This window comes from Coffea arabica, chromosome 11e (genome assembly GCF_036785885.1).
Source record: "Coffea arabica cultivar ET-39 chromosome 11e, Coffea Arabica ET-39 HiFi, whole genome shotgun sequence".
Lineage (NCBI taxonomy): Eukaryota > Viridiplantae > Streptophyta > Magnoliopsida > Gentianales > Rubiaceae > Coffea > Coffea arabica.
This window is the reverse complement of record NC_092331.1, coordinates 16803105-16822713: the sequence shown is the minus strand read 5'-3', so window position 1 is coordinate 16822713 and position 19609 is coordinate 16803105. Positions and strand designations below refer to the sequence as shown.

The 19609-nt window shown below is 34.1% G+C and overlaps 1 protein-coding gene and 3 long non-coding RNA genes across 4 annotated transcripts; 2 read left to right on the top strand and 2 right to left on the bottom strand.

Annotated features, from left to right (window-relative positions):
* The first annotated feature begins 1287 nt into the window (after nt 1-1287).
* Nucleotides 1288-4421, top strand: LOC113718776 (uncharacterized). The gene is made up of 2 exons (XR_003454624.2): nt 1288-1666; nt 4097-4421. It is a non-coding gene; the product is annotated as an uncharacterized lncRNA (long non-coding RNA).
* Nucleotides 4422-5718: 1297 nt separating this feature from the next.
* LOC140021169 (putative UPF0481 protein At3g02645) lies at nt 5719-6627 on the bottom strand. Its single transcript, XM_072071941.1, has 2 exons — nt 6610-6627; nt 5719-6222 (listed from the first exon to the last, which is right to left on the bottom strand). The coding sequence occupies exons 1-2, from the start codon at nt 6625-6627 to the stop codon at nt 5719-5721; spliced, it is 522 nt and encodes a 173-aa protein (XP_071928042.1).
* Nucleotides 6628-14728: 8101 nt separating this feature from the next.
* On the bottom strand, nt 14729-15788 carry LOC113717778 (uncharacterized). The gene is made up of 2 exons (XR_003454493.2): nt 15337-15788; nt 14729-15054 (listed from the first exon to the last, which is right to left on the bottom strand). It is a non-coding gene; the product is annotated as an uncharacterized lncRNA (long non-coding RNA).
* A 1673-nt stretch (nt 15789-17461) lies between these two features.
* LOC140020975 (uncharacterized) lies at nt 17462-19217 on the top strand. Its single transcript, XR_011824935.1, has 2 exons — nt 17462-17746; nt 18081-19217. It is a non-coding gene; the product is annotated as an uncharacterized lncRNA (long non-coding RNA).
* Nucleotides 19218-19609: the final 392 nt, after the last annotated feature.

Here is a 19609-nt window from a genome sequence, read left to right as displayed (position 1 = left end):
AACCTTTAATTGTCGTCACAAAACTACTTCGTGCCAGGGGACTTGGAAGGCGCGAGATTTGCGATAGTGACGACTTGATAAATGTTGTCAGTAATTATACCGCTTTCTTTGACAACATTTCATTGTTGTCACTGTTTATGTTTACTGACGACCAATTTTCATCAGTAAAATTATAGCGTAGTTAGTGACAACATAAGTATCATCACTAACTTGAACATCTCTAATGCATTTATTTAATTGTGAGCCTCAATATTAATTTAATTTTTTTAAAATTTGATGATTTATTAAACTAGTCATAGTTACTTAAATATTAATTTAATTTTTTAAAAATTTGATGATTTATTAAACTAGCCATAGTTACTCAATAGGTTTTTAACTGAAAAAAATTAATGAAAGTTTCTAGTTAGAACAACTATATAAACTATTACAACTTGAGAAAGAGTATATTTACCAGTTCTTTGAATTTAGCAAAAAATTTTCATCCATTATAATTTTTTGATAAATATGTTAAGAAGTAGTGATTACAAATACATTAGTAAATTTAAATAAAATTTGAAGCTAAAAATTCACTTGTAATATTAATATCGGATCAACTGTTTGATGTCATAAAAAAATTAACTATTTGAAGCAGAACCAAGGTGCATTTACCACTTGTAATATTTCAACATAATTTTCTCATCCATTATGAATATTTTCACAAAAATATTTAAAAGTAGCAAGTAATATTATATTAGTAAAATATTAATTCAACTAAAATATTGGAAACTAAAAAACGTTGATTGAAATTTTGGTACTGAACAAGTAAGGGGGAAATATAAGGAATTGAAATTTCATTCAAAGTCAATATTTTGAGGAGGGGCGCGGAAACACTTAGAACACTTAGAACCAAATAGCCAACACTACCAGTATCCTAAAGCCAACACTACCAGTATCACCGAACAAAACACCAGCAGTATCCTAAAGCCAACAGCCAACACTTAGAACCAACCGTAGCACACTGCTCCTTATCTCTGCCGAAACATCTCCTCGCCACTCCTAATTGATCTTGGCTCGGAAATGATCAAATAGAAGACCACATTTAGCAGCAACTCTCTACCAAAAAGGTATGCCGATTCTCGGCGGAAGAAATCAGAAAATGAAGGAGGGCAGCGGACAAGGATTAGCAAAGAGAAAAACTATCGGGCAAGCCAACGGAAAAGAGAGGGAGCTTCGGCTGAGGAAAGAATAGCTACGAAAAGAGGAAAAAAAGAGGGAAGGAAAAGGAGAGCGGCGGAAAAGAAAAAAAGCAAAAGGAGAGAGTTGAAGTCAGAGAGAGGTAGACTAAGAGAAGAAAGGAAAACAGAGAGGAAACTATGGCAGAAATAGAGCAAAAGTAAACCCCAGAAACCCTAGTCGACGGTGAGGTGAAGGAATCGTCCACTCAAGACATGAAAATAGTCGAAGCCCAAGCTGATGACGCGGCGGTTGGCGGTGCCGGCAGTTTAAAGCGCGTCAGAGATGAAGCTGACGAGGAGGGAGAGAACAACGAAGATGTCAAGAAGTTGAAGGCTGATGATAAGCACGTAGAAGAGGAGAGAGGCAGTTCAACGGCTTGATTGATGTCTACACCAGAGGTCCTCATTGGATGCTTGCCTTGGAGAATTTTGCTTTGGCTAGACCATGAGAGGTAATTTCTTCGTTTACAGTTCAGTCTTCCTTCTGTGTTTTACATAGCCCGTGAATATATGTGTTTTATATGATGCTGGGATTGAAATCCATTTTGTTCTGATGAATTTTGGGGCTAGATATAATATCACTTGAACAAAGAATCATTGAAATTTTTAATGCCCATGACCTGTTTGATAAAAAGCCCAAACGAAAGTTTTGAACCAAAAGAGGGGATTTTGTGCTTTTTTATTCAATATGGACTCTGGCCAGTCCAAAGTTAGGCAGAATCCGTGCGTTTGCTAGTCGGGAAGAAAAAGAAAAGCCATGATTCTTGAAGTTGATTTTTTCCACTTTTTCGTTGCATTCCGCGATGTTCAGAGCATTTTTGCCGTGCGTTTGCTAAGTACAATTGTCATGTTGATTGTTCAGGATTTTAGATCATATGTGCCTTATGTGTTAAATTGAACTGAAAGCTCTTGCTTATTGAACAATTTTGGGGCCGATTAACTTCAATTGGAGCAAAAGTCTGATGAAATTTCTAATGCCCCAACCTGTTCGACGAAATGCCTAACTAGGTTCTGATTGAAAAATGTTTGCCCTGTTTGCTGGTTCACCGAGTAGCGTTTGGAACTAGAATGATATGATTTCTCCAAGTTGCCAGATTGGTTTGAGAATTTGAATGTAAATAGACAGCAATCTATTCGTTAGTACTTATGGGCTGTTTTCTCTTGTTTATCTCTTCCATTTCATAGGTTCCCTCTGTTTCATGTCTCTCTTTGATAAATTAGTCAGATGTTGAGAATCTTTTTACTGAGCGTGAGTCATGCCCAGAATGCACGTAACAAAAGTCTGCTGGATGGCAGTTTGTTGATGGGTGTTTCCTTTTCCTTGTTGGTTACTCACACGCCTATATGGCTGTCTTTCTTGATTCTCCTTGCTTGCATTATGCTTGTGATGTCTTAAGTCCGTCTCTCATGTTTAACTTCGCTCTTGTTACATGAAGCAGCAAGTTCCGTTTAGCTGGAACCCTTTTTCTTTTATGCTTCACATTTCGCAATTCGTAAAGTCCGCGGCTTATAAATTTGTTGCACAGCAATTCACAAGCTCTATGTTCATTTGCATTTGTTAGCATTGAGGTTTATCCTTTGGGTTATGATCGTTTCATCATGATTAGTTTCCAGGTCTCCAAATGTATGAAGAAAATTTGTTGTTGTTTTCCCTTTTTGCTCATTTGCCGTTTTTTATGCTCCATGATGTTTCTTTTTCTCATTTTACTCTTGCTGTGAGTAAATCACCTTGAGTTTATAAAGTAAGTTCATGCATAACTTTGCTATCACTACTGGTCGTTGTGGACAGAGTAGGAAGATTTGATATCTGCTTACTAATTTAGGTTAGAAATGAACAGCAAAAACAAAGTACTGATTTAGCTTTTTGAATACTTGCTAAACATTAATGTCATGCAATTTCCAGTTAAACCTAATGATTTGCTATGTGGTGTCCTGATTCTAGTTTTTCTGTTTGCAATGACATTTAGGCTTTAAAGCTCAAACGGAAACTTTGATGGCTCCTAATTACCGCCTTTACTCTGGAAAATCCTTTCTTTCCTTGTTGAATTTTATCATGGCACTGTCTTCTTCATTCCCTTTGTCTCTGCCAACCAAAGCTTCTGATTTCTTGTTAGAAATATGGTGCAGACAATTTGTTGTTCTGTCTCAGACCCTTCGTTTCTGAAATTAGCTCCTACTTAGTTGCCAAAAACTGTTGTTCGATGATATGTAAAGTTGCAGACGGAAATGGTAAAGTAATTCAAGTAAAGAACTAATTACTAGTAAATTAGCAAACATGAACCTGAAGAGGACCTAATTGTAGCATTGACAGAATAACCATCTTCAAGAAGCCTTTTGATCAACCATGATGCCAAAAGTCCAGTTCCACCTGTTACACATACTCTCCCCTTCTCCATCTTCTCCCCTTCCATTAATTTGTGTCCGTCTAGCCTTTAATACCAGTATAGTACTGTTTGGTCTCTTTGCAGTGGATTGTCAGTTTCAACTTGAAGAATTAATGTATTTCCAGTATAGTATTTCACTTGAAGAATACCAATATAGTACATGCGGAATGTATTTCCTTCAAGTAGTTAAAGGGAATCTTCCTTGTTAGTTAGACTGTTGTGCTGAGTCAACAATCAAGTAGTTATTTTGTTATTCTTGAGCTGTATAAGAATGCAGAAATCCGGATTGGGCAACATAGAAAAATCATTTTGAATAATATCTCTCTTTCTTCTTCCTCAAGTCTAGTTTCTCTCCCCCTTATCACTCTATTTCTACTGCAATTGCTGCATTCATTACGGTGGTATCAGATTAGTGAATGCTTGTTACTTTTGTTGTTTATTTAGCAATTAGAGACTGTTTTGCTTTTGTCACCTAATAACTTTACTACTTTATTGCAGATATATTGCTCATTTTGGAGGTTTCGAAGAAGATTAGCAGTACGGCTTACATGTCGGCTCAAAAACTGTGGTTATAGTGCTGTCTTAAGTTTAGAAAATGTTTCGGAAGCGCAGGAAATGTTTTGGGACTTGGAATATGTTTTTTAGTGCAGTCTTGACTTATATGAGTAGTATTTGTTCTACTCAAACTTATGAAACTATTTGTACTATGATGTTGCACTTATTTATGACATTTGAATATTTAATATGTTATTCTGGCATATTCTATTGTAACGGGTGCCGACGTTTGTTATTTATTAAACATTGCTGATGTTTTCATTTTTTAGATATTATTGTAGTAGGAAAGTCATGTGTAAGGTGTTGTAAATGAGTAGTATTTTTCTAGGCAAGATGTCTTTATTGACAATTGTTATTGTCACTCAATCAAAACTGTCTATTGATAAGGGATTGTTGCCACAGTTGATCAGGGGTTTATTGACAACAAAGTTGTCACTAATTCCCCTATGCCCTCACTACCGTCCCTCCATGCATCACTGACAAGAGAAGGTGTCGTCACTAGATTTATAGTTTTTACTGATGACATATGTTGTCATAAAAAATTTCCTTCACTGACGACTCTAAGGTCGTCACTGTATACTTTCATTTTTTACTGACGACATAGATTGTCATAAAAAAGCTTCTATTTACTGACGACTTTAAAGTCGTCACTGTATACTTTTACCGACGGAGATTCAATGACGACCCTGCGACAACTGAAATGTTGTCAATAATGGTCATCAATGACGACTTTTTGATTTTTTGTGACGAAAGGTAGTTATCACTGATGACCAAAATTCTTGTAGTGACAAGTCCTGGTTTGTTAAAGTGTTAGGATGTTGTTCGTCATAGTTTTTTTTTTTAATTTTTTAATTTTACTTTGATAGTTTCCTCTTGAGAAGTTCTGGGGCAAATTTTTAAAACAATAATTGAAAGCAAGATTTTTTTTTTTCTTTTTCAATTAGCTCGATCAACATATGGAGGGATTGATTTGAATAAGGCCGGTAAATTGTTCACATAATAATCATGTAGAAAACACTACCACATGAATGTCTACATTCATGATTTAGTTCCAACTTCCAACTGGAAAACTATACCGGGACCATGAATTAGAGAATGGACATACATTCCATCCATTTTTTTTTTTTTGAGAATATATGCAAAGATTTTCAGCAAAGTTCATCCCATTCGTATGCTTCTTGTTAAGTTCAAGGATATAAATTTGTCTACAATGAAACCAACAAATATGTTTTTATTGCAGTACTTTATAACATTTGAGTTCCATCTTATTGATTCCAAAGACACTTAAGCCTCTTCACCGTTTTTACCAACAATTGATGATCAATATCCATGCAATTGGTAACAAGAAATGCCTAAACATCAACTAAGGCCTCCGGTAGTAAGCAATTATGGTATATACAGTCTGGGCAAAGGTGAAGGCAAAAAGAAACATTGAACCTATTACAGATATACTTGCCCATGGATTCTTAAAGTAAGCCCTAACAAGATTGGCTCTCCAACGAACCCGAGGTCTACTGCAGTATTTGATAACCTTCTTTTCGACCATGTAAACTGAGCTATCAGGATCAATTGTGATCTCTGGTTAGACTAAACGCAAGAGAATTTTGGATGATCCCACAAGAGCGAAGGAGACTAATGTCCTTGGAATCTCGGATAATATTGTTCATGAAAGCAAGATAGTTAGTCACTTCTCTGCCTGCGCCGACGTGTAAACGCTCGAAAGCTAATAGGTTGAGAAAGAATGTTTCAGTAATATTATCCACAACAATTACAGGAACCTTGAGGGTGACGCAGAAAACACCTTTGTAAAATCTGATGTCCTGGAGACTTGTACTTCTACTCCTTTGAATTTGGATTCCTGCTTCGTGAAGCTCTGTTGTAGATGGAATTGTCTTCTCAAGAACCCGACTTGGCCATATTTTTCTACGTCGATGACTGGCATCGGAAGGCAAGAGCAAAACCCTGTGACAAATATCTAATACATGCAAGGATTTGTCTATGGATTTGTGGCGACTGTAACTGTCGAGATTGTAGAGGCGAAACAACAGCTTGTTGATGTAATCCTCTGCCTATATGCAACATGAAGATCAATTTGCTCAAAAGTTGATGCACTCAGAGCTAGACTTGCATATGTAGAGTATGATAATCTAACGTATTTGTTCAAATCGGTGTGTTATAAAAGTCGCAGAAACGCAGATAATGAGAAGGAAAATGATGTAAGCGTGTACTGTTTATATACCTTTATCACTAATACTTTGCAAAATTATGATAATTTGGAATAAATTAGTGCTTCCTTTAGGGTATGCATTATCCAAATTAGTAGTGTAAGGTGTGAAGTGATAATAATTGATAAATTTACGGTGTAATTTTATTCAAAATATAAGTTAAAACATCGTGTAAAGTTAGAACTTTCTAAATTTGTCACACAATAAACTTTCAGAAAATCAACTTCAGACCTTGACCGATCCATCCATCTATGCTGGTATAGGACCGGGTTTTGCTGAAAGAAGAGGTCATTTTGTGACAGGAACGCTAAAGGATCAACCAAATGCTCCAACGCATTTATTTGTCCCAAAATTCAAATATATTATGATTTGTATAATCAAAGGCTTCATTTAGGATTACCAACCTAATGGCAGACAAGCATGGGTTCTTAGAATCATAATCATTAATTTTGCACAAATTGTTTGATATGTATTCTTTTTTTTAAAAAAAAATGCACCATCAACCATTCTCAAATTTGAGCCCACCAAATACAGTTGTTCCAGATAGATGGGGCTCCATGCCAAACGTTATTCACGAGATCAATTTATTTCTCAAGACCAATAACTCTTTTTTTTTGGGGTTCCAGAGGGACCGTGGTGGTTGATTAAGAAAATAAGAACTGCTCGGAACACAAATTGCCTACCAAAAATGGGCCTATTGATGAGGATGAAGGCCACAGCGAATCTGATTGGTCTTTAATTTTATGCTGGTGTAGGACCGGGTTTTGCTGTCGGGCTCTTGGGAGTTTTGGGAATCCTTCTCTTCAAGAAGTCATGGCGCTATGCATACTTCCAAGTTTATAGAAAGTGCATTGAAGACTACTCACCTGAGGAGGAATTTCTGTTAAGTACATATAAAAGGCACCACAATTTGCGTAGCATACTATCCTTGATAATTTGCTCTTTGAAAATTTCACATTTTTGTAGACATTCCTTCATCTGACTTGTTCTTTTTGCTTTTGTATGTTGATTGTAGAGAACTAAATAGAACTTAACATTGATAATTTGAAAATTTATTGTAATTTGTAATTTGTTTTTTCCAAATATTTCTAAATATTTGTGGTATGCATCCCAACTTGCCCAATTCTATCCAATAAGAAAATGATAGAGCTTAATAAGTTATTTATTTTCAAGCAAAGAATAACGTAGAAATTGAAACGTAAAGTAGTAGATGCCGGTTACCAATTAACTATCCCAGATGATTCTAACACCAAATCAATAGCTTTCGAAGGAATTTTTCCCCAGTAAACTATTATTTGGTTGGAAGCCAAATATTTCCTTTCCTTGCCTTTTGATAATTTTGATCCCAAAAACTAGATAACAAAACCTTTCTCTCGTTCTACTAGCAATTGTTTCAACTCTTAAAAAAGTTTGAATTCAAATAATTCTCTTATATTATCCATATTTACATTGCAGTCTATTATGTTTCATTAAAGTCCATATTACGACAATCTCATTGATTTTTGTTTATTTACAACCGGTTATAAAGATAATTATTTTACTGTTAGCATTTGAATGGAATAAATATTCTATGTCGAACAATTTAGGTTGTTTTTCTTGTTCACTGATCTAATCTTCTGTCAACGTTTTATGCTTTAGAAGAATTCTATAGTAGTTTATGCTAATAGTTGATGTAGTTATTTAATTTCTAATTGGTTTTCAATCTAGCTTTTTTCTCAAAAACTCTTACAAACTACTAATTAATGTTTTTCAGGTACTTTTGAACCATTGATTATTCTAGATGAATAGATTTTTGTATTCATATAATGCTGATATATATTTTTCCTTTCCTAGATTAGTTTTCTACCTCAAAAGGATAAAGGGAATAAAAAAGGGGAAAATTTTTGAAACCTTACAAACAGCGCGGTTGTTTGTGACTTGAGTAAAGTAGATTTGATCAAGGCTAGAGGAAAGAAGTAGACAGAACTTAAGGTCCATATCCCCCCAGAAGCAGCTTCTATCATCGTTGATGTCCAGGAAAACCAAAGATATTAGACTGGCAACTCTGATAGATGACATCAACAATTTAAACTCTTTATTTCAAAAATGCACATTTTGTTTAGATATAGCAAATGACAATATAAGTAAATCTGTTAGTATTTATGCAGTTGGCATTTGTGGTGATGAGGAATGGAACAATCTTCAAGGTGTCTAACACTTTTGAATAGTCTCTTGGAGCCGTTGCTCTACCAGTGTAAAGTTATGAATTATCAATACTTCGTTTCAGCAAAAAAAAAAAAGCTCAAGAACTACTTTTTGAAGTGACTTTCTCACATTTTTCTGCAAATCAATTGTACTGAATAGGTGCAAAGATCCATAGAATTTCATACAAAAGTAATGTTCTATGAAATTAATTTCACGTAACCCCTTTGACGTATAACATAATTGCAAAAGCTAGCAATAGGCATCGAGAATCACACTTAGCTCTCATATTTTAATGCTTACATAAACAAACCCAAATAAGATTAGCAAAATGTTGCTTTGATTTTCCCAAAATATGCTTTTCTATCTACAAATGCAGAGATGAAAAAAAATCAACCGTTGACTTCTTCATAACTTCCCACCGTAAACAAATTACACTATTGTGCCATGTAACATTGTTTGATCAAACATAGTAACTAGAGATTTTTTTACTTTGTTTTATTTTTATTTTAGTGTAAGTAGAAGGTCTTGAATCCAGAATCGATCTCTTACTTGTACTCCCTTCTTCTTATCACCCAATCCATCTGATAGGTATTGGATCTGTGCAATAATAAAATCATACTCTCAAAGATGTAAACAAGTACAATGGCAAGTAGCGTTGTCTTTATAGGGATTAGGAGGAAAATTTGTTTCTTTCCAAATGAGAATTAATCGGGAGAGTCTGGACAATTGAAAATGAAAATAAACAATCAATGCAAATAAAAAATAATTAAACTAAAACAAGTTAAACTTAATTGAATGATAAACGAACTCTAACCAAGGAAATAACTCCGGGAGTGGTTCAAATGACTGATTATCGATACAATAATTATTTCAATTATTCGCTAATAAACATAAACAACCAACTTTTCCTTAGTGTTTCAATAGTTAAGATACGCTCGTTAACTACTTCTCTAACAAAAAAATAACTCTAGGTACGCCCATAAGATTTAATTTTTTGATAGCATTAAAAACAAAAAAAAACCCTATTCTAATTAACAAACACACTACCAAAGTTTATTTAATTTATATCGTATGTCTACCTAACATGATTCCAATCACATTAGTTGTCACTAATTTAAGACAATTAAATAATTACAGATTTAGTCTTCCTAATTGACAATAGTTCGTTAGGTTGAGTTAAATATCAGGTGCCTTTAATATTCAGACAACTAACAACCATAAGAAATTAAATCAGAAAATATACAAATATTAACGAATAAAATAAATTGATAAAAACGATTAGATCTCATAGATGTTGATGAATCAAATCCTTTGTTATTTCTCAACTAGAAAAAGAGAATTTAGTTGCACATTATCGCAATTGAACAATACGAATTGATTGAAGTGTTTTTCATAACCATCTGGTAATGTCCAAAACGTAAGAAAAAGAAAAAAGGATGAAGGCGGCTAAAGCTTTCTGCCTTTTTTCCGTGAGAGCCAGTCACAAGACCTCTTGACCTTTTTTAGTACCCCCAATTCGGTTTCTACTTGGCTAACTGAAAAATAGAGTTCTCATTGAAAAAGGAAACTTAAAAAATAATCCTAATTGTTCCTAAATAAAAACATCTAAGAAAAATGGCAATTTCCTAGTCTATGCCTAACTTCCTACGTAAACTCATCTTGACTTTGCAAACTTGCGCTTGATGACCAATTTCAGGAAAATTGCCCCTTTTTAGCACTTTTCGCTCCAACGTCCTATAATTAACACAAAACAAAAAATATAAGTAGAATCCGACAATTAAAACAATATTTGGCAAGAATAAAAGAGAAATTAATCATAAATTTAATATCAAATTTCAACCTATCACCATCCCTCCCCCCGTCTAGCAACTAGAGATTGTATCACTATTTGATAAATGTAATTACTCTAAACTTATGCTACTAATTATGCACAATTTAATATCAGAGGTTTTGCAAGTATTTTCAAGAGTTTTTTGCCAAATAGTTGTAATTTGTGTTAAAAAAAAATTCTATCATTGTTTGTTATTCCAATTTTCTCCTTGTATGATGAAGTATTATATTGCCATCTCATACTCCATACCATCCATGTTGACACAACTGCTACTTCTAAATTATGTACTTATCCACTACTACTATATATATCCAAGTCTACCCGCTAACTTCAATTAAAAAAATCCCAATACTCTATAATTAATTCTTTTGCTCTAACTAGTTTGTTATTTTATATCTTTTTCATTATTTACTTTTTCCTAAAATATACGCACACACAGAGTGTGTGTGTCTCACCCAGTGATTCTAATAATTACACAAACTAGTATGAACTAGACAAATTTCTACTTGTGAGGCCCGTTATCCAACATTTACATGGGTTACCATTTTATCTTTTTATCTACACAAATTAATAAAAAAGAAGGACAAAATGATTACCTGAGTAGCATCGACACAGAGCTTAGGGCCCGAGATGTTGAGTGTTATAGAGTAGGATTATGTAGAGCCTTGTTCAGGTTGGGCCAAGAGACAGATTTCGGTAAAATGGAGCCCAAAATTCATAGGCCTGGAAGTCTAGAATATTTTCTGCATCATTTGTTGGTGGTTTATCTGCAAACCTGTTAAGTCAATTGCTGCCATTACCTAACGAGCAATGACTTCCACCCAATTGAGGATTTTTTTTTTCTTTTGTATTTTTTGGTCCATGTTCAATTGGGAGGTAAAAGGTAATTTTAATAGAGTCCACCTATAAAAAGCGGGTTTAAATCACAACATTTTTAAGTGATAGATACAAATATGAGAGTTTGTAAAATCAAAAAGGTGAACTATCTATTAATTTGTTTCTATTGTTCAAGTTGTATGTCGACATTATGCAGTTCTTTAATTTGGAACACAATCTGACATCTCTATTTTAATGCAACACAACGCGAACTTAATTATTGTCTCACATTAAATACTCATTCCCCATTTTCTTAAAATTGCCACAAAATTTGTACATTATAGATTCAAAAATTTTTTTAGAAATAAAATAAACTAACTTAAAAGAGACATATATATATATATATATATATATATATATATGTAGTAAATTAGCTTATAGTAAGATAGAGATTGATGGCATGTGACAAGAAGCCCTTGCTAGGTACACCATTGAGAAGAGAGGCAGAGGGATGAGGTTGAAGAATCACCACCCTGTTTTGATCATACAATTGTTGTTCCCCGCAAATTATTATCCATATTAAAGTTTAAGAAAACAATTTGATCCACTTCTATATTAATTACCTTCAATAAAATCATAACCAAATCAACTATTAAAATTTGTTTTTTTTTTCCAATTTTGGCAATTGTTTTGAGATATCACAGAAATTATCCAGAAAAGCACCAAGTGGGAATCTTTTTTCTTAAAACCAAATTTGTCTAATAAACATTCCTCCGGCGTAAGAATTTCCGATGCTGAGTCACGACTCACGACCAGACCCTCCCAGCACGTCAAGAACACAAGGGATTGGCAATTATATTAAATTAGGAATTAGCCTCTTGAGGTTATTTAATCATAATTTACCCCTGTTCTTTTGCATCTTAAGTACATTGCTTTTCCTATGTTGTCATTAGGCATATACTTGCTCGTTTACTTGCACCCAAAAAAAAAAAAAAAGTTTACTTGCAAGACTGACCGGGGAAACAAGAAAGCTATAAATTATAATCCACTAAACAAAAATCTTGCATTTATATAAATAAATAAATTTATTGATGCATATTAGTCGCTGTAATTCTTCAATTATCCAAGCCCAAGAATTAATATGAACAAGGAGGAGGAGGGTATAAGGCCAGAGGCACCGAAACCATTTGGATGATATTTAATTTGGTACGTAACCCAATCCGTAGTGTAAGGAATTGTTGAAGAACGTGAAAACAAAAAAAATAATAATAATAAGAAGGAGAGACATATTTAAAAATGAAAACAAATGGGAAGAAAGTAAAGATCGCGCTTTTTTTTTTTCAAGAGACCAGTTGAAATTTTGTTCACACCGTTTAGCACTGCTGGATTTGATGGTGGAAGAAACTAAAATTATTAATAAAGACTACTTTGTGTTCGAGAAAAAGGAAAAGGACTAAATGAGAAAAAATATGAGATGGGCGAATAAAGATACTTTACATAAGGTGAAATTTTTTTATGCACTGCCAGTGTATATATAAGTTATATTGGATATATGCTACATAATTTAATTTTAAATTTGAAATTCAGTTTTTTCAAAGGTAGCATACATCTACAACTGCTAGTGTAAAAAATATTTACACTAACAGTGTACAAAAACTTAATTCATTATTTGCCAAGCTCTTTTTTTTTTTGGTATCCAAATTATTTGATTTGTCAACAATTATACAGAATTGATAAAAATTTGAAAATGTTAGGTCTAAATATGTCTTCAAGGAAACTTTAAAGATGAAAATGGTTCAAACCCCATGACATTTGTTATTCCCATTTGACAAATTTTCAATTGGTTTGGTGATTTTCTATCAAACATTTTGTATTATTTTAAATTGCAAAAAAGAGAAATTTGGCATAACTAATAGTAAGTTTTTGCACAAAACAAATAACTTTTATTAGTTATTGTAACTTGCTATTTAACTATTAAATCTTACTAGATTTTTTAGCAAAAATTACCATTTTTTCCCAAAACTTATTATTATTTTTATATAAAGCATACGATTTCTCAAGAAAAACTTATGACTTCATTAACAAATCTTACCACTTTTTTAGTAAAATTTCCTATATCATTAACAAAACCTTTCTATTTTTCAAAAGAAACTTCCCATTTTTTTTCACAAAACTTGCTACTTTTTCAAACAAAATTTATGACTTTGCTAATAAATTTTAACATTTGTTCATGTACAATATACCAGTAAAGATCTAAATAATGATAAGATTGATTACTACTGCCAAATGGGAATTGGCTAGAGACTTGAATAGAACTGAATAAAAACAGCTGCAGTAAAGATGAATAAATACCAAGAAGATGCACCATTGGATGTTTTTTGTTACCGGATATTTGATAAAGCTAGCTCGGATGGGTGGTTCATTTAAATGCTAGTAGAAATTGCTGATAAAGACGACTACCTAAAAGTCTTCATGGAAAGTTGACCACTTGCTTTGGAGCGATGTATAAATTTTGTTTTTCATCAGAATTATCACTATGAACTAGTCCATCGATGACTTGGTATCGGGACAGTTGTCAGATTAACCATCTTGAACGGTTTTTGTTAAATATTAATATTAATAAATTTATAATATATATTATATAAATATAATTATATTTAACTAAATAATTATAATATATATTTATATAATATACTATAATTATAATATATTATATATATGTATATTTATAATATAAATATATAATATATATATAAATATTAATTATACTAAATATTATGTAATTATAAGATTTGGGAATCACACTTTGGGTTTTGGACAAAACCGACCAACTTACTAAGGAATGGTGAAATGCTAAATTTTTAGACATCATTCCAAAATTATCGGAGTAGTGAATCAAACATGAATCATGGGGTTTATTCAAATTTTTCATTCCGAAACTCTTTTACCAAACGCCGCCTAAATAATAAGTTAGGTAGTCAATGAAAGTCCCCATACGGTCAATGTTTTAAAACTCGGACCGTTAAATGAACCGGTGAAGTAAAAGGGTCGAGGTTCAACCGATCGGACCGGTTCAACCCCGGTTCAATAAATAAATAAATAAATAAATTATATATATATACACACATATACCTATGCACAGAAAATAATCCTAGTCTTGTAATAATTGCCAAAACTAAAATATACACCTAGTGTTAATAATGGTTAACATTTTCTTTCTTCTCAAACTTCTACCTAAAATCCAAGACCAGAAATTCCCTTCATGTTGAATCATAAGTAAATTACAGGTAAATACCAAGAACTATTAGCAAAATTCAAGGTAGAGTTAATACCCAAAGAAACAAGAACAAAAACAAACAGCCAGGTAGACAGCAGCTTAGTACATGGAGGCCTAATGGCTAATTAAGAATTATGTAAATTGCTCAATCATAGGTAAGTCAGATATTTCTCTGTCCATGCATGTTAAAACTAGGTGAGATGCGGTGGCATGTGGAGGATTATGCTATTGCATCATTCTGCTTTTGCATCCAAGTGGAAATATTCTTAATGAAACAAATGATTGCGAAAGGTCAAACATAGCCAACTAGCATCTGCTTGGTTCTTTCTTGAAGAGTGCCTTTCATAGTTTCAGTTAAAGAATCAATCATATGAGATTGGCAGCTCTTAGTTCTGTTCTTTCTTATTCCAAATTCTTTTACTGCCTCATTCAATTGAATCCCTCTGCAATCTCCTAATGGACCAAAAGAACGAAAATGCTACTACCAATTTTTAGACAACAAAGAGAGAAACACTGCAACAGCCAACGAGCTCATCACTGCAACGTGCAACAAAGCCAACTAACGAGCCTTCAAGCCAGCAATAAGATAAAAAAAAAACCCACTGATTCAGTCTCCACAATAAGATAATAGATTAACCCACTGATTCACCTTTGCTACAATCTTCAAGCCAGACAACAAAGCCAATTAACGAGTAAAAAAAAAATTGCAGGACAAACTGATCAGCTTATCTAATTTGAGGACAAACCAAAAAAAATACCTTTTCTAATTTGAGGACAAACCAGATCTTTTGTGAAATCAAACTAAATAAGAGGGTGGTGGTGAAGCCGTGAAGGTGAAACCAGATCTTACCTGAAAATGAGCTACGAGGATCAAACTCATCAAAACCATCATCTTGCTTCTGATCAGCAACTGAAGGTGGTGGTGAAGCCGTGAAGGTGAAGCAGGGGCAGGCTATGGAGGAAGATTGTTGGCTGAAAAACAAAAGGGCGAAGCGGCGGCGAAGCAAAGGACGAAGAGTAGAAGACCGAATGAAGATTGAAAAGTGAACTAAAGAATAGGTTTAGATAATTTCGGTCAAAATTCAATCAATTTTGCCCAAAATTAAAAAACCGCGGTTCACGGTTCGATTCAGGTTTAACGGTTTGAACGGTTTTTTACGGGTTTGATCGGTTCTTGAACCAAGTCAACACAAGTAATGAACCGGACCGGACACATGGCCGGGTCGCGGTCGAACCGGTCGGACCGGCCGGTCCGGTCCGGGTTTGAAAACATTGCATACGGTGTGGAAAAAAATCCTTGGAGGCATATTCTAGATTCAATTAATGGAAATGTTCACTCCCTATAAGTTGTCCCTATTGAAACGTGTGATAGCAGGGTAAAACCTATATGTGGCATCATATTGGCCACTCATTTATTATTAGGATGACTTCACTCATTTATAATTATGCATCCATCAAAACAACATGTGTCCATTTAGCTTCCATGAATTAGATAAATTGTAGAGAACCTTCACCCAATTGGAGACTTTTCCCATATAATTGCAGACATGAACAGATCATATAATTTGGTAAGTAAAAGTATAATTGCAGACATATAATTGCAGACATGAACACCAAACCTACTATTCTAACCCCTTTGAAATGCTATCTGTGGACGTCTTGATCTTGGATGCTATGCATTTAGGAATTTTTGTTTGTCTTTTTCTTGGTTTGATATTTGCATTCTAGGTTGTTGGTCTATTCATTTTTTTTTTCTTGAGCTTCATCTTCTTTATAATTTAAAAGCCACTAAAATGTTTTACTTATGAAAAACTTTATGATGCCACATTAATGTCAAAGAATGTCTTCCTTGGAGAAAGAAATACAGATTAGCTCAAAAAAAGACTAAAAAAGGAGTTCCATACTTGCTGTTTGTCGCACTATATATAATTCACTTTACATATAAATGCTTTTTTGAATGCTCAAACCTCTTATTCAAGTACATAAACTTTTGAAAGATCAAATTTTGATAATGAACAAGTACATAAAAATGAACAAAACTTTTTTGATAAATGTGCACCTTTTTTTTTTTTTTTTTTTGTAACTATCCAACATGCAATGCATACTGCCGTCCTTTGTGCTTCTTTAACATAGACCTATAAAATTTAGGATTTGTGACAAATTTTCAGTAGGTTTGGAGATTTTAAGTCAAACATTTTAATATTAATTTAGATTGCAAACAACCGATGGAGAATCAAAATTTCCATTAAGTCGGTACAAAATATTCTCTAAGGATTTTATCCACAAGAAAATAAAAATTTTCCATTGTGGGTCACGACTTCCATTGACGAGTGGACTTAGACACATCCGCCAATTTTGTACCCAACTTGGAACGTTATATGTTGCCCGTCAAGATCTTGAATGTTGTTTTTAAAGGTTTTCTGTGCTTCTTAAAATTTTAAATGCGCGTTTGAAATTCTCAAAAAATTACTTTTTCTCGTTTTATGTGGAAATTTTAGTTGTATTGCTAATGCTTACAGTTAATGATAACTAACAAAAAACTGCTCATGTATATTGTTTTCACACAAAATTTCATAAAACATGAATTCTCAAAATGTAAAACTAATTTCCAGAAAACTAATTTTTACAATTAAATATAACTTGAATCATTTTCGCATACATATAGTGTGCTCCGATCACTAGTTCATAAGAATAACAAAACATAATTAGGATTGATTTTTATGGTAACGTCGGTATCCAAATTAAATTAAAATCCAAAAATAAAATGAATTAATATTTCCATTTGTATGTCACCAAAGATTTTCCCCACAAGCACGCAAGGATTTTCCACGCTGTCTTTCCCCTCCACCACATTAACAAATTTTTTTCCATGAGGACTTGAAGTCGTCGTCCTTTATCATCTTTGTATGGTTCCATTCTACTTCCCACAAACACAAAATGGTGAAGTGATGCTTTTTGTAAGTGTATAAATGAGGCCACTCATCTGAGATAACTATATCAAATAAACCAATAATACCAAAGAAATCCAATGGAGCATCATCTTCTTTGTACTTCTTCATCTTCACTACTACTCTTCTTATTCAGTTCTATTCCTGTAACCAGCCAATTCACATTTGGCAGCAGCAAACAAGCTCATAATTATTCGAATGTCTCTTATATTGAGAATGAACAACAAGCTCTTCTTCAATTCAAGTATAAGTTGATAGATGAATCAAATCGTTTGTTATCTTGGATTGGAGAAAATTGTTGTTCATAGGAAGGTATTATACACATACTATAAAATATGTTTTTATTCACATGCATCACACACACGGTACTAATATGTATGTATATTATGCACATATGTTTTTATTCCCATGAAATTTGCAAATTCTTGATCTCGGTGACAACGGACTAAAGGATAGTATACCAGCTTGGATTGGGGAAAGGTTATCAAATTTAATGTGTCTAAGATTTCAGTCAAATAACTTCCATGGAGCTATTTCTGATACACTCTACCAACTCTCACATCTTCGAGTGCTGAACTTAGCACATAATAACTTGAGTAGATTTATTCCTCATTGCTTTAATAACATATTAGTACCATGGTATCAGGCCAAGAAGGAGATTATAGCGTTGGCGAGATCCCTGATGAGATAATGGAACTCGATCAATAGAAATTTTTGAATCTTTCACAGAATCATTTGACTGAAAGGATTGCCGAGAAGATCGGCAACTTGAAGCGCTTGATCTATCAATGAATGTACTCTTCGGTGCAATCCCCGAAAGCTTATCGGATTTGTACTCATTGAACTCCCTGAATTTGTCACACAATAAACTTTCAGGGCCAATACCTGCAGGAAATCAACTTCAGACCTTGACCGATCCATTTATCTATGAAGGAAATAGTGGACTTTGTGGCAAACCGCTCCCAAACAACTGCTCGGAACACAAGTTGTCTACAAAAAATGGGCCTACTCATGATGATAAAGGCCACAGCAAGTCTGATTGGTCTTGGTTTTATGCTGGTATGGCCGGGGTTTGCTGTCGGGCTCTTGGGAGTTTTGGGAATCCTTCTCTTCAAGAAATCATGGCGCTATTCATACTTCAAGTTTATAGAAAGTGGCTTTGAGAAAATCTGGGTAATGATTGCATTGAAGACTACTCACCTGAGGATAAAGAGAAGAAAAGTAAACCTGAAAACAGAAATCAAGAGCCAAGAATGGGACTATTCACCTACACCATAGCCGGTGGCGGTTTCATCTTGACCGGTGCTTGGGAGTGTATCCAAAATACGCCACTATCTCCGCCCCTTACCAGCCATCGCGCCATTTCAGCTATTAACAACAGCAGCACTCAAACGAAAAAGGCCCCTCTTTCTTCATCATCGGTAACACGCTTATCAATCCCCGTCCTTTCTTTCTTCTTCATTCTAAACTCTCTCATCTCCATCTCCGACGCCCTCAACTCCAAAGACCACGTCGGTTTCGCCTTCCAGTTAGAGGTAATCGCAATTTCTCTCCTTTTTTTCCTCTACCCAACTCTGGGTCTCTTCGCGCATGTCAAGATTTCGTTTCAATTTCCTTCGGCGATCCTCAATATGCTGCTTCTTTTCACTTTGGACGAAGAATTTTTGTTCTTTTACGTTAGAAGAAAGGACCCCAGGTGGTAGAAAATCGATACTACGATCTCTTCCTCGTGCCAATAGGCATTTGTCTGTTTTGTACTATTCTAGAACTGAAAAGTCCGAAATCGAATTATGCAAGATTGGGACGCGGGGTTGGACAGGTTTTACAGGGTATGTGGATAGGTAAGATGGGATTCAGTTTCTTGATCAACCCAAAAAAAAAAAAATATTGATGTCTATATATGCACTTCGTGAATCCGTATAAACATGAAACATAAAGACATTTTGTTCCTTATCTAGCCAATAGGTCCAGCCGTGCAACCCACAATGCTATATGCAAGAAGGCACAAGTTTAGAAACCTGTATCCTGATCTACTCTTGCCTACCAAGTGAGGCTGAGATGAACAGTGTACCATCAAAGAAAGCAAAATGAAATACAGCACAGACTAATCAAAGACATAATGGCACTTAGCGTGCCGCTAGTGCTACCATCCCAAATAAACTTTGAATCAAGGGT